Source organism: Ipomoea nil, unplaced genomic scaffold (assembly GCF_001879475.1).
Source record: "Ipomoea nil cultivar Tokyo-kokei standard unplaced genomic scaffold, Asagao_1.1 scaffold2403, whole genome shotgun sequence".
Lineage (NCBI taxonomy): Eukaryota > Viridiplantae > Streptophyta > Magnoliopsida > Solanales > Convolvulaceae > Ipomoea > Ipomoea nil.
The window spans coordinates 1,245,702-1,259,035 of record NW_017618831.1 but is presented as its reverse complement, the minus strand read 5'-3'; the positions used below and the strand labels follow the sequence as shown (position 1 = coordinate 1,259,035).

General features: G+C 35.0%; 3 protein-coding genes and 1 non-coding gene across 4 annotated transcripts; 3 read left to right on the top strand and 1 right to left on the bottom strand.

Annotated features, from left to right (window-relative positions):
- Positions 1 to 1,025: 1,025 nt before the first annotated feature.
- Positions 1,026 to 1,794, top strand: LOC109152252 (dirigent protein 22-like). Its single transcript, XM_019299840.1, has one exon. It carries the CDS (start codon positions 1,074 to 1,076, stop codon positions 1,656 to 1,658), a length of 585 nt encoding a protein of 194 aa, XP_019155385.1. The 5' UTR covers positions 1,026 to 1,073; the 3' UTR covers positions 1,659 to 1,794.
- Positions 1,795 to 3,719: 1,925 nt separating this feature from the next.
- On the top strand, positions 3,720 to 3,793 carry TRNAV-AAC. The gene has a single exon. It is a non-coding gene; the product is annotated as a tRNA-Val (tRNA).
- Positions 3,794 to 5,458: 1,665 nt separating this feature from the next.
- LOC109152263 (dirigent protein 22-like) lies at positions 5,459 to 6,188 on the top strand. The gene has a single exon (XM_019299851.1). The coding sequence runs from the start codon at positions 5,462 to 5,464 to the stop codon at positions 6,044 to 6,046; it is 585 nt and encodes a 194-aa protein (XP_019155396.1). The 5' UTR covers positions 5,459 to 5,461; the 3' UTR covers positions 6,047 to 6,188.
- A 3,514-nt stretch (positions 6,189 to 9,702) lies between these two features.
- On the bottom strand, positions 9,703 to 12,420 carry LOC109152185 (ankyrin repeat domain-containing protein EMB506, chloroplastic). Its single transcript, XM_019299752.1, has 8 exons — positions 12,281 to 12,420; positions 11,481 to 11,854; positions 11,319 to 11,398; positions 11,078 to 11,176; positions 10,875 to 10,973; positions 10,460 to 10,561; positions 10,287 to 10,385; positions 9,703 to 10,197 (listed from the first exon to the last, which is right to left on the bottom strand). Exons 2-8 carry the CDS (start codon positions 11,842 to 11,844, stop codon positions 10,084 to 10,086), a joined length of 957 nt encoding a protein of 318 aa, XP_019155297.1. The 5' UTR covers positions 11,845 to 11,854; positions 12,281 to 12,420; the 3' UTR covers positions 9,703 to 10,083.
- Between the last annotated feature and the right edge of the window lie 914 nt (positions 12,421 to 13,334).

The following is a 13,334-nucleotide window of genomic DNA, read 5'->3' as shown; positions in this document are numbered from 1 at the left end:
CGTAACCCATCACAAATTGAAATGAAATGTTGACACTTTTGTTTATTATTATGTTATTGGTACGGGAATCTAACCTAATCAATTAAATTAAGAAATGGTCCTGCCTTTCAAAATTAATCTAATCAATTAGCTTAGGGAGGTTCAATTTTCTTTGCTTTTGAGTTTTGACCCACTGCACAATACCGTCAAAACAGTATTATTCTAGGTTGACTATAAAATAGATTAATTGTGATTTCATGTGAGAAATTTCATTGCCTTCCAATTCCACCGTCAAAATTTTGATGTTATTTTATTTTATATCATTCACTTGTCAAATATCATTCATTACATGCCTAGAAATTAAAGAAATAATTAAATAAACAAAATATGATTTTTATACAATGTAAAATTAAGAGTTTGATTCTATCTAACTCGACATCACATGCATGAAGCAAGACCACACAACGCCAACAAAGTCCGTTATTACAAATGGACGAACACCAACTCAGAGAATTTCTGAAATCGCTAATGCCACTAAGAGCAACTTTATTAGAGATTTTTTGAAACTTTTTCACAATTAAAGGAGAGAGAGACTGAATTAAATGGAAGAGAAAAGAGAAAAGGAAAGATGAAGATAATCGTAAGAATGAAATTTTTAGTTGGTCCTAGAAAAAAATCGTGCATGTCATATGCACCAACTGAGCGTGTATAACAATTTTTTAATTTTATTTAAAAAAAATATATACATTTCTCCTCTTTTTCTCTCCTCTCTTAGTTCGGAAAAAAAATTTACAAAAATCAGGAGTTAATGGAGATACTCTAAGTCAGTGCGATTTATTGGAGTGTAAAACTTCGTTTTTTGCTAGTGAAAATTCAAAAAATTTGGTCAAGCAAAAATCTAGAAGTATTAACACCTGTACATTTGGTGTACCCGTGTTTTTTCCCCATTACTCTGTAATTAATGATCAAGCAAAATTTGTACGAAAAGTCTTGTAGGTTAAGTGAAATATGTTGCTGTCACCTTCTATAAATAACAAAACTCTATACAAGCAAAACATCATCGTACAAATTAAAACTCAATCCCATCAACTTCCATGGCTACATCTCTTTCTAGCCATTCCTTTCCCCTTCTCCTCACCATCTCCATCCTCATCTTCTCCCTGGCTTTTCCGGCCACCGGAGACGACCACGTCTTCGGAAAACCCATCGACCGGAAATCGCTCGGCCTAAAGAAGGAAAAACTCAGCCACTTCCGCTTCTACTGGCACGACATCGTGAGCGGCCGCAACCCATCTTCCGTCACGGTGGTCCCGCCGCCGAGGAACTCCTCGACCGGGTTCGGGGTGGTGAACATGATCGACAACCCGCTAACCCTCCGGCCGGAGCTGAGCTCCAAGATGGTCGGAAAGGCGCAAGGGCTGTACGCCTCGGCGGCGCAGCAGGAGGTCGGATTGTTGATGGTGATGAACTTCGCGTTCGTTGAAGGGAAGTATAACGGCAGCACGTTCACCGTGGCCGGCCGGAATGCGGTGTTTGATAAGGTGCGGGAGATGTCGGTGATCGGCGGCAGCGGGCTTTTCCGGTTCGCTCGGGGATATGTTCAGGCCAGGACTCACTGGTTTGACCTTCAAAGCGGGGATGCCACGGTTCAATATGATGCATATGTTATGCATTATTGAACTGCTACCATTATTTATTTCTAATAAGGGTCCATCTTGTACTAGACTATAAAGCATTTTATATTTTTATGGCATCAATAATGTAACCTTTGATCCCTTAATTATCACTACTAATTGATATTCACCATTTTCTTAATGTTGTGTGAAACTCATTATCATTACTACTTAAGGATTCTCCGATCACTACTTTGCTGGTATGTGGACTCTCCATTAATTATGTTCAATTCATCTTAAAACACGGACCAATGAGTTTGACATGTGTGCAAGTCAACGGGCGAGTAAACTGGTAAGGCGGACATTTTTGTTTTTCAATATTATTGCATGATCCTTTAGTTTAAAGCATTTTAACCAAGTTTGATCAATTAAAAATACATTTGGATGTATCGGGCATTGAAGACCCCGTTGATTGAGCTTGACTCTAATCTGACTTTGTGAAATAACTTGAGATGATAGAATATATATGTAGGAGTCGAAAGGCGAAAGTGAAATACCACTACTATACTTTTAACGTGTGCATTCGATAAATTATATTTTTATATAATAATCATATATAAACAACATTAGGAGAATTATTCAATGTGATAGGCTGGACGGTGAGAATTGATCGACAAATTATTTTATGTACTTCTTTTTTTTCTTTTTGAAAAATTATTTTATGTACTTTTTAAGCGTAAAGTTGGGTCCAAGACAAAGAAATAAAGAACGACTTTAGAATAATCAAAAGATTCAAAGCAAAAGTCTTCTTGTTCATATTTGATTTGCACATTATAAAACTCACAATTATTTAGTCATGGAAAGTCCCATTTACTTACTCGGACCACTCCGAGAAATTAAAATGTTATATATTTAGTTCAGCATTCTCAAAAACTGCTAAATTGTCAAATCAATTCAAAATAAATTAATAAAACTTTGCTTACATTGTATTCAAATTCTACTAAAAAGTCAAAAATGATACCAATTTAAGGTCAGTTAAACATATTTTGCAATTTACCTCATTCACTAGTCTGCAAGGTCGAAATGATGAAAGACCCTTAAATTTTGAGTTCAAGTTTATATATTTAATTCAACAATTATTTTTTTTTCATATTAACCTAATCATTATTTGTTTCATCTTCCTTAAATTGTGAATTTTCAATCCAATAATTATAAAATAAAAATAAAAACAAAAATTCGATCTTATACAATATCTTATGTAAAAATATTACTTTTAAAAGTGATAAAAATATTTGAGCATTAATTATATTATATCTACTCTTAATTTTTTATTTCATAATTTGATAGGTGAGTAGCACTAGTGTGATCGAGTAGTACGTGTCTCTTACGTTTCAAGAGAAGGAAATAAATGTGTAAATTCTTTATTAAATTTGGAGTAAACAAAGGACTGGGACACATGGCTAAAGGAAGATATGATGAACCTTCTTATGTTTGACAAATTGAGCACTTTGACGTGAAGAATTGTAATTGTGAGCATATAGCCATTAATGTGTAATCTAACTATCAGCTTAAATTTTTAGTTAAGATGGAGTGCATGCTTTAATTTGATATACCGTGAGGGGGCGTGTGAGCATATAGCCATCAATATGTAATCCAACTATCAGCTTAGGCTTTTAGTTGAGATGTAGTGCATGCTTCAATTGTAATGTAGTGGCCATTATCATTGGGTCGGTTGGATGTACGCAAAAAAAAATTAAAAAATTAATCACATATTACTCTCTTTATTCTTTTTCTCTGTAACATTTTTTTTCAAAAAGTAATTTCATACAATTTAGTATGACGAACCCATTTTCTTGGGTTTTTCACTTCTCTTCCTCGTCATCTTAATTCCGTTATCCTTTTATCGAATTTTTGTAAGTATGATATTGTAATGTAAGCAAGAGATCATATATAACAAATTTGATTAAAAGAGTATTTGAAAAAAATTAAATTTATGATATTTAGATATAAGAATCATGTTTTATCTACTCATCCACCCATTTCAGGACAAAGTAGCCAAGTAGGAAGTTAGCTTCTATTTTTAGGTTTAGCTGATTAAAACTGATAACTCAGAAAATCTATCAGCTTGGTGTCGTGGTGTAGTTGGTTATCACGTCAGTCTAACACACTGAAGGTCTCCGGTTCGAGTCCGGGCGACGCCATGGGAAGTTAATATTTTTGGACCACGCACAGTATAGTAGAGCCAAATTCTTAACTTGGATCTTAATATTTCAAGTTCCTGTTGTTGGGCTTGATAGCCTATTAGCCCAGTTTTACCGAGGATTAGAGTCCACCAAAACCACGCCAACATGTTTAAGAGTAAGTGTTGTAGTGTTTAATTTATGAATATTAAGTTTTGAATTTATAGATATATAATTTTTTGTTTTTTGAACATTAATGTATGAGTTTTTAAACATATAAATTTAATACGAGGATGAAATGTCCTCATCTATAACTAACTATAGAAATGGTACATGATGATCAAAAACAAAATTATCCTTATTAATGTTAGTAACTCAATATAGTTGTATACATGACGATTTATTCTTATCTATATCTACGATGAGGCAATACATGTCTCATATATTCTTATTTTTTCTAAAAGAATATTTTAAAATTTATATGCACAATTAGCAACTTACCTAATGTTAATGTTCTAGAAATACTAGCTAATTGTATTTGTATTTATTTATTTATTGAGTTCAAGTGCTCACACGTCAGCTGAAAGTGCATAATGGTTTTTATATATTTATTTATTTATTCTTTTTTTTTCCTTTTTTTTTTCCTCCTCTCTCAACTCTAGCTAGCAAAAAATAATAATAACGAACAAGAATCAAAAGTTGATGTTCTAAGTCAGCGTGATTTATTGGAATGTAAAACTGATACGCCTTTAATTGTAATTATGTAGCTTAATTAAGAATAATTAATTATGTTTCTAGAATTAGTAAGGAGTTAATACCCATTTTGGTCCTCTGACTATTAGCTAATACACGATTTAGTCCCAAAGTATTAAAAGTACCCAATTTAGTCCTCTAACTTTTAAAATGGTACCCAATGTGGTCCTCCATTAGAATTGTCATTTATCCACCATTATTTTGAAGGGCATAAGTGTCATTTTAGTTGATAAAGCACATTCCTTCCTTAAATGAAGTGACACCATGCTCCCAACAGAGTATGCGCAATCTCATGGAGCGAAGTAGAGACCAGTCCACCATGCTCAGCACCTCTAATAGCATCCTCTGATTGTCCATGCGGTGGCTCGATTGTTGGAGGGGCCTCCAACGACGTTAACCAAAGAAAAAGCAGGTTTGGACCAAGTAAATTGACTTCATTGCCCTCAAAATAACGGTGGATAGATGATAATTGTAACAAGGGACCACATTGAGTGTGATTTTAAAAGTTATAGGACTAAATTGGGTACTTTTAATACTTTAGGACTAAATCGAGTATTAGTTAATAGTCAGAGGACCAAAATGGGTATTAACTCAATTAGTAAGATAATTAGAATGATACAATTCAATTAGTGGGAAAATTAATATTTTGCCTAAATTAACATAGAGAAATTATGTATATCATAATATATTATTACCTTGTATAGTTTGTATAATTTTAGTAGGTTAATTATATAATTATTATAAGAATTAGTAAATTAGTATATATAAACAGATCCATTATATAGGAAGATTGAGAATCTGCCAAATATATTGTTATTCTAGTAATTAATAGTCAATCAGAAATTTTACGAAAATTCTTGTAGGTTAAGTGAAATAGGTTGCTATAAATCATAAATAAAACTCTATAGAAGAGAACATCATCGTACAAATTAAAACATGGCTACATCTCTTTCTAGCCATTCCACTCCCCTTCTCCTCACCATCTCCATCCTCATCTTCTCCCTGGCTTTTCCGGCCACCGGAGACGACCACGTCTTCGGAAAACCCATCGACCGGAAATCGCTAGGCCTAAAGGAGGAAAAACTCAGCCACTTACGCTTCTACTGGCACGACATCTTGAGCGGCCGCAACCCGTCTGCCATCAAGGTGGTCCCGCCGCCGAGGAACTCTTCGACCGGGTTCGGGTTTGTGACCATGATCGACAACCCGCTAACCCTCGGGCCGGAGCTGAGCTCCAAGATGGTCGGGAAGGCGCAAGGGTTCTACGCCTCGGCGGCGCAGCAGGAGCTCGGATTGTTGATGGTGATGAACTTCGCCTTCGTTGAAGGGAAGTATAACGGCAGCACTTTCACTGTGGCCGGCCGGAATCCGGTGTTTAATAAGGTGCGGGAGATGTCGGTGATCGGCGGCAGCGGGCTTTTCCGGCTCGCCCGGGGATATGTTCAGGTCAGGACTCACTGGTATGACCCTGAAACCGGTGATGCCACGGGTCAATATGATGCATATGTTATGCATTATTGAACTGCTACTATTATTTATTTTTAATAAGGGGCCTTCTAGCTTCTACTAGACTAGATAGCATTTTATATTTTTATGGCATCAATAATGTAACCTTTGATCCCTTAATTAGTACGGAGTACTATTAATTGAATAATTGATATGCCCAAATTAAAATAATAATAATAATAATAATAATAATAATAATAATAGTAAAATCTCATTTTACTCTCACTTAATGTGTTGATAATAATCTATTTTTCTCTCTTTATTCTTTTTAGATCTCCATAACAATTTTTAAAAGTAATTTCATACAATTTAGTATGACAAACACATTTTCTTGGGTTTTTCTCTTCTCTTTCTCGTCATCTTAATTCCATTATTTCTTTATCGTATTTTTGTAAGTATGATATTGTAATGTAAATATATAGCATTTAAAAGAGATCATATATAACAGATTTGATTAAAAGAGTATTTAAAAAAAATTAAAAAAAAATTGTGATATTTAGATATAAGAATCATGTTTTATCTATTCATTCACTCATTTTAAGACAAAGTAGCCAAGTAGGTACTAATATGAAGTTAGCTAGCTTCTACATGTAGGTTTAGCTTATTAAAACTATTGATACTAATAATATGGTGTTGTGGTGTAGTTGGTTATCATGTTAGTCTAACACATTGAAGGTTTTTGGTTCAAGTTCTGGCGACGCCATGGGTAATTAACATTTTTGGACGACGCACAGTAGAGCCAAATTCTTGACTTATTCTTGACTTGGATCTTAATATTTCAAGTCCCCGTTGTTGGGCTTGATAGCCTATTAGCCAAATCCCCGGAGCAATCAGCAATTATATTGTGGATCATGGTCCAAAACGATAGACACTATTGTGTATGGCAATTTATATCCTACACCACGGCGTACGTTGCACTATGCGCCTAGATGCAAAACGACGTCGTTTTAATTATTATTATTATTTTTTTTTTTTTTGAAATTTTCTGCCCCAGTGAATGGTAGTAGGCTGCCAAAGACCTTGTGGTCAAGCGGCATGAAGTGACTCTCCCAAGTGGGAGGTCATGGGTTTGAGCCTCAATGGAGGCGATATTGACTCGTTGGGCTTCAATGGGTTGAGAAAGTATATGAACAGATACTACAATGTAATAGGGTCAATAGTATTCAAAAAAAAAAAAAAGAATGGTAGTAGGCTTTTCTTAAAAAAAAAAAAAACCCGCTGTTCAAGAATGTACATAATGTTATACTTGAATACACATAATGTTATACATGAATGTACATAATTATATAACAAAATATACATACTCTTTTTAAAAGATAATACACATAATCTAACATAATACATAATAAACATAAACTTTTAACATAATACACACAACTTTTCTGATTCGGATGTACATAATTGTATAAAAAGAATGTACATAATTGTATAAAAAGTACACATAACTGTATGAACCAATACACATAACGTTGTGAACAAATACACATAACGTTGTGAACAAATACACATAATCTCAGCAACTTCCTACCGCGCCTCCCAACACGCCCCCAAAACGACGTCGTTTTGGGAGGCGCGCGGCGCACAGTGCTATGTGCGCCGTGGTGTAGGATATAACGATTGATTGTGTATCTAATTAAACTAACATTGTCTCATGTATTATTTTTATTATATTATCAAATGAAATTGTAATTGAATTGAAATGAAAATTGCAATGTATAGGAGTTATATCAAAATGATATTATAGTTGTGTTGAAATGAAACTGCAGTGAATATTTGATTTTAGTTATAGATGATCCTCGTATACAAGACTACTTATTCTTATCTTAGCTACTCCTCCTCGATTATAGCTACTCATGGTCCTTATTGATGTTAGTAACTCAGTATTGTTGTATACAAGACAACTTATTCTTATCTATATCTACAATGAGCTTATTTTTTAAAAAATAATTCTTTAAAATTTATATACACAATTAGTAACTTGCCTAATGTTAATGTTCTAGAAATACTAATTGTATTTTTATTTATTTATTTATTTATTGAGTTCAAGTGCTTGTATTATTATTTTTTGGGGTTCAATTTGAAAGTATAATAAATGTTCCTAAATGTTTAAAATTGATATTCACTCTTTACTCTTTTTGAATATTAAAAATATTTTTATTGATTAGAATAATTCTTTTTTTAAAATGTTGTGGATCATCCCGATGAATGGGATGTCCCAATCAAAAAACCAGTACTGGTCCACTATAAATTCGATCAATAATCATAGATTTTTATCTCTCAAAGTGAGAGGCTCCTTGTGCGCAATGAGCAAAGGTGTAGCCTCTATGGTTCATGTTCGGTTGAGTCACCATGATTTACATCCTTCCAAATGCTCTGTCAGATCGAGATGTGGGGACCCTTAAATATTATTATTAAGTATAATTATATCAAACAACTATTAATTAACAGTTAATTTATCAAATACTTTTCTGTAATTAACTAATGTTATCAACTATTTATACTCTCTAACTAATACAATCAGCTAACAGTTCTTTTACCAAACACGTGTAAAATATATTTAGTATAAAAATTTAAACATGATTCTTTCCCGAAAATTCATGAATATGCATGCACTAGCCTAGCCACCTTAGAGGCAGGCACCAATAACCAATTAAAGATAATAAAGTGATAAAGACATGAAGGAAAGTGACATGAAACTCCTCCACCCCTTACTCTACCACTGTCTTTTTCATCCCAAAGCAAAAGCAATATCCAGTTGAATCTAGAAATTCCCAGAATCTGTGACTCTACTATATGTGCTCTCAAATCTCTCACCACAGCTACCACTATAATTGGTGGCCAACAGTACTTAAGAATCATTTCATTCTTTCTATAAATATGACCATAACAAGAGCTTTTGGCCTCTGAAACATCAGACCAGATCACCATGGCTAGGTACAACTACACCTCATACTACGACTACCTTCAATACTTCTCAGATTTTCCCATCTACTTCTTCTTCTTCCTCGCAATCCTCTTCTTCTTCCTCTTCTTCACATGGTACGTCAACTACGACTCCATGTTGGAAGATCTGATGGACCAAGCCAGGATTTGCCTCCTCCTGTTCCCGCTCCTTCTGCTGCTCGCCGTCCACTGGCTGTCTAGCGACGACCGGGAGAGGGTCCCGTTCGCGATCTCCTTCCCGGAGAAAGAGTCGCTCCACCGCGTCGGAGGGTCGCCGGTGGGAGTTGCAGTTCTGCTCATTTTTCTCCTCTTCATGATCTCTCACCACTCTTCTCTGCAAGAACGCTGGTTCCCTTTGTTTAGCAGAAAGTAGGGCTAGCTAGCTGGTTCAAATTATGTTTTTTTTTTTCAAAAATAATTGATGTATACTACTAAGTAATAACTGTATGTATATATTCACGAAGTAGTGGGTGGGTGGAGTTACTAATGTAATTGTAAAATAGATTATGTTAAAAAAAAAAAATCCGAATTAGTATTATAGTGAAGGTATAGTATACCATAACAAAAGAATTATATGTATATATCATATATTTTATTTTTATAATCAGAGTGGATTCCACTTTATAACTCATCTTTGTTATCTTGAACATTGGCCAAATTTCAAAAGATTCTTTCTTTCTTTCTATATTGTACTTATCATTCATGTTTATTACCATAAAGGCATAAACTTTTCTTTGTAATTAATCTTTGTATTGCACTATCATTATCTCGCATGATACAACATCTAGAACAGCTCTTCCATTGAAAATTCCTACTTAATGAAACCTCTATAGAGTTCAGAAGAAACCATCCTTAATTCTCCCATTGACGACATTAATCCTGTTTCATTAGACTCCTCGAACTCTTCCGACGATTATTTTCTTGATGAAGATCCCTCCGTTGATGCCACCGGAAACTCTCCTGTTTCCGATCAGAGATTTTCAGATTCCTTTGTATACTGTCTCAGTCCTTAATCCAAAATTCTTCTGTTGCCAACAATGGTGATTTTCCTGTTATCAATCTCCCTGGCCGTACAATGTTGATTAGCACTTGCAAGTTCTGCAATGGCTTCATCCAAATATTGGCGCACTCTCGGCTGGTACAAGCTTTACTAACTTGGCTAGATCGTACGACTTGAAATCTTTCCCATAACATAAGCACAGATCAAGGGCTGTATTCCCATCCTGAAACAAACATTACATAACACTAATTCTCTCTTTCATATAATCATATTTGAACTATAAAACGTTTCATACTTTCTAAAAGATGTCACCTTATTCCTCCTCGACTTGTCTGCTCCATTGACTAGCAAAACTTTCACTATGTTTCTGTTTCTACTTTGTACAGCAACATGGAGTGCTGTCCAGCCTTCCTGTGAGAGCAAAATACTTTTTAAAATACGGACCTCTTGAAACTATATTAAACAGAATGAACCTGCACTCTTACATTGTCAGCAATGTTGACATCAACATTGTACTTATTAATCAATAGCTTGACAGTTTGCATTGCTCCAACTTGAACTGCATAATGGAGTGGCGTGGCACCATCCTGCAATGACAATAAACAGCTATATACAGCCTCTAAGGAACGAAACAAACAGCCATGAAGTGTATGAACAAGTAGGATCATCTTGGGGGTAACCCCAGTCAAGTTGGTTAGACTGTTGACTTGGTAACCACAAAGTTTCAAGTTCAACTCCCAGCCGGAGTGGCCTAGATTGGCCTTCTTGGTTTGAGCAGGTTAGCTTTATCTCCCTATGGTCCTTTGTTGGCAGGGTCAAAAGGCGGGGTTTACCCCGTGCACACCCTAGGGTAGAGGCTGAGGGATTCCCTCATCACTCAAAAAAGGAGGATCATCTCACCAGGTCTCTAGCCTGAGGGTTGGCGCCTTTTCGTAGAAGATGACTGATGACGGCCTCTCTTTTACCAATAACTGCATAGTGAAGTGCAGTTCTTCCATCCTGTTTCACCAAATCAATTTAGACCATTGCTGGAGAAAAAACAAATAAAAATCCATCCTTTTGATTATTTGTCTATGAATCTTGGAAGCCTAAATGAAACCAACCTTATCAACCATATCCACATTGAGGCCATTTCCAAGGAGTTGGTCCATAAACTGCATCTGCCCTGCTAGTGCAAGAGTATGAAGAGGGTTCCATTTTTCCTGAACCAGAGCCAATCAATTCAAAGATTTTTAAAACAATTTCCACCAGCATACGGTTACTAATTAGATCTTATAATCACGGACTCAAATCCACAGCTCAATACTAGAAACAAGCATGTCAGAACTCAGAACACATTCTTACAGTTAATATTTTGTCTGTCTGAGGAGTGTCATTCTGTTGCAGAGTGGCTCTTTCTTCTGGCCCCAAAAGCAGTTCAACTTCTGAAAGGAAGAAACAATGGTAGTTAACAGCTAAACTAAAAACAAGAAAGTAATATGGAGTAGATAAGCCAGAAATATGGACCTTTCACAAGCTCCTCTTCATAGTTGCTATCTGACATGCCATTGATACTGTTCTCAACCATACTGCTATCTCTCCCCGCCTCCAAATCACTGCAACTCTCCTCACCTTCTTCCCCTTCATCTTCCTCCTCATACTCATAATCACTTTCACTATCATTATTAGGATCTTCCCAAAGCGCAGCTCGGGCAAATTCTCTTACTCGAGCCCTCCATTGGTAGCTACCAGAAAAATGAAACCCCAAGCTAATTCTTTGTGGATGATCAATGAGACTGAAGAAACTGAACCTTGTACTAGAAATTGGACGAGCTGACACAACAGTAGGCAGCTGCTTCAGAGAGAAGCTTGGATTGGACAGTGACAACATCCCCGTTTACCTATCCACATCATCATAACCAAAATAACTTCATTTAGCAAATACAAAAAAGCTATCTTTTTTTTTTTTTTTCTGTGTGTTTTCAAATGCAGTCCTTATAATATTTTGAAATGTTATGCTAAGCTAAACATTTTATCGAACAGCTAGCGACCAACACTTCCTGAAAGGATTCCGGTGGCATCCTACTCAAGACATTTGTAATGAACCCGTAGTTTGAGAAGGATAAAAATATATATATATACTCAAAACAGTCAAAAGAGTGAACTTTACATGAATAAAAAAGAACCATTGCACTCTTTCAGATATATATCAAAATATTTAAAATCAAAAGAGAACACCAACTCATCCACAGACCCGTTATCACAAAATCTCCATTCACATCCAAAGAAGAACTGACCATTAACAAAAAATAATAAAAATTCAATACCAGAAATTCAAAAGAAGAATCAGTCGAAGCCTCGAAAGTCGATTGTGATTTGCTTCTTTGTAAGAATTGTATGGTGAGAGGGTAGAGAGGCTCCTGAGACGGGTGAAAGAGAGACTGAGTTGTGGATTGAAATGTTGAATTGGGATGACAATTTACGGTAGGTAATCCTATTCATAAATTATTTGACAAAAAGTGATATAAATATGATAGATCAATAGTTATGCTATGCAACCGAATGTACCATGCGCATGGTGCATACGGTTCAAAACGACGTCGTTTTGACTAAAAATGCGCGTCCCACTTAAAAAAAAAAATCAGGTTCGATTCTCAGCAATAGCATTATTGTGGATATATAGTTATGAATTTCTGGATATATAGTTATAAATTTGTGGATATATAGTTATGAATTTATGGATATTTAGTTCATTCACTGTGGATATTTAGTTCAATCATATATTGTGGATATTTAGTTCATTCATTGTGTATTTTTACTTCATTCATTCATTATGGATTTTTACTTCATTCATTCATTCATTGTGGATTTTTACTTCATTCATTCACTGTGGATATATAGTTATGAAATTGTGGATATATAGTTACGAAATTGTGGTTATAATATAGTTATGAATTTATAGATATTTAGTTCATTCATTGTGGATATTTAGTTCAATCATATATTGTGGATATTTAGTTCATTCATTGTGGATTTTTACTTCATTCATTCATTCATTGTGGATTTTTACTTCATTCATTCATTCATTGTGAATTTTTACTTCATTCATTCACTGTGGATATATAGTTATGAAATTGTGGATATATAGTTACGAAATTGTGGTTATATAGTTATGAATTTCTGGATATATAAAAATGCTATTGCCGGGAATCGAACCTGATTTCTTCTTTAAGTGGGACGCACGTTTTTTTTAACCAAAACGGCACCGTTTTGCAACCGTATGCACCTTGCAAGGTGCATTCGGTTGCACAGCATAATTTGCGATGATAGATTATTACCAACTCTTACCCCAAAAATCGCCGAACTTTGGTCTCTTATCTC

Coding starts and splice junctions, on each gene's coding strand:
- LOC109152252 (XM_019299840.1), top strand. CDS start 1,074: ATGGCTACATCTCTTTCTAGCCATTCCTTTCCCCTTCTCCTCACCATC.
- LOC109152263 (XM_019299851.1), top strand. CDS start 5,462: ATGGCTACATCTCTTTCTAGCCATTCCACTCCCCTTCTCCTCACCATC.
- LOC109152185 (XM_019299752.1), bottom strand. CDS start 11,844: ATGTTGTCACTGTCCAATCCAAGCTTCTCTCTGAAGCAGCTGCCTACT. Junction 10,974..11,077: donor ATGTGGATATGGTTGATAAG/GTTGGTTTCATT, acceptor TTGGTGAAACAG/GATGGAAGAACTGCACTTCA. Junction 10,386..10,459: donor ATGTCAACATTGCTGACAAT/GTAAGAGTGCAG, acceptor TTGCTCTCACAG/GAAGGCTGGACAGCACTCCA.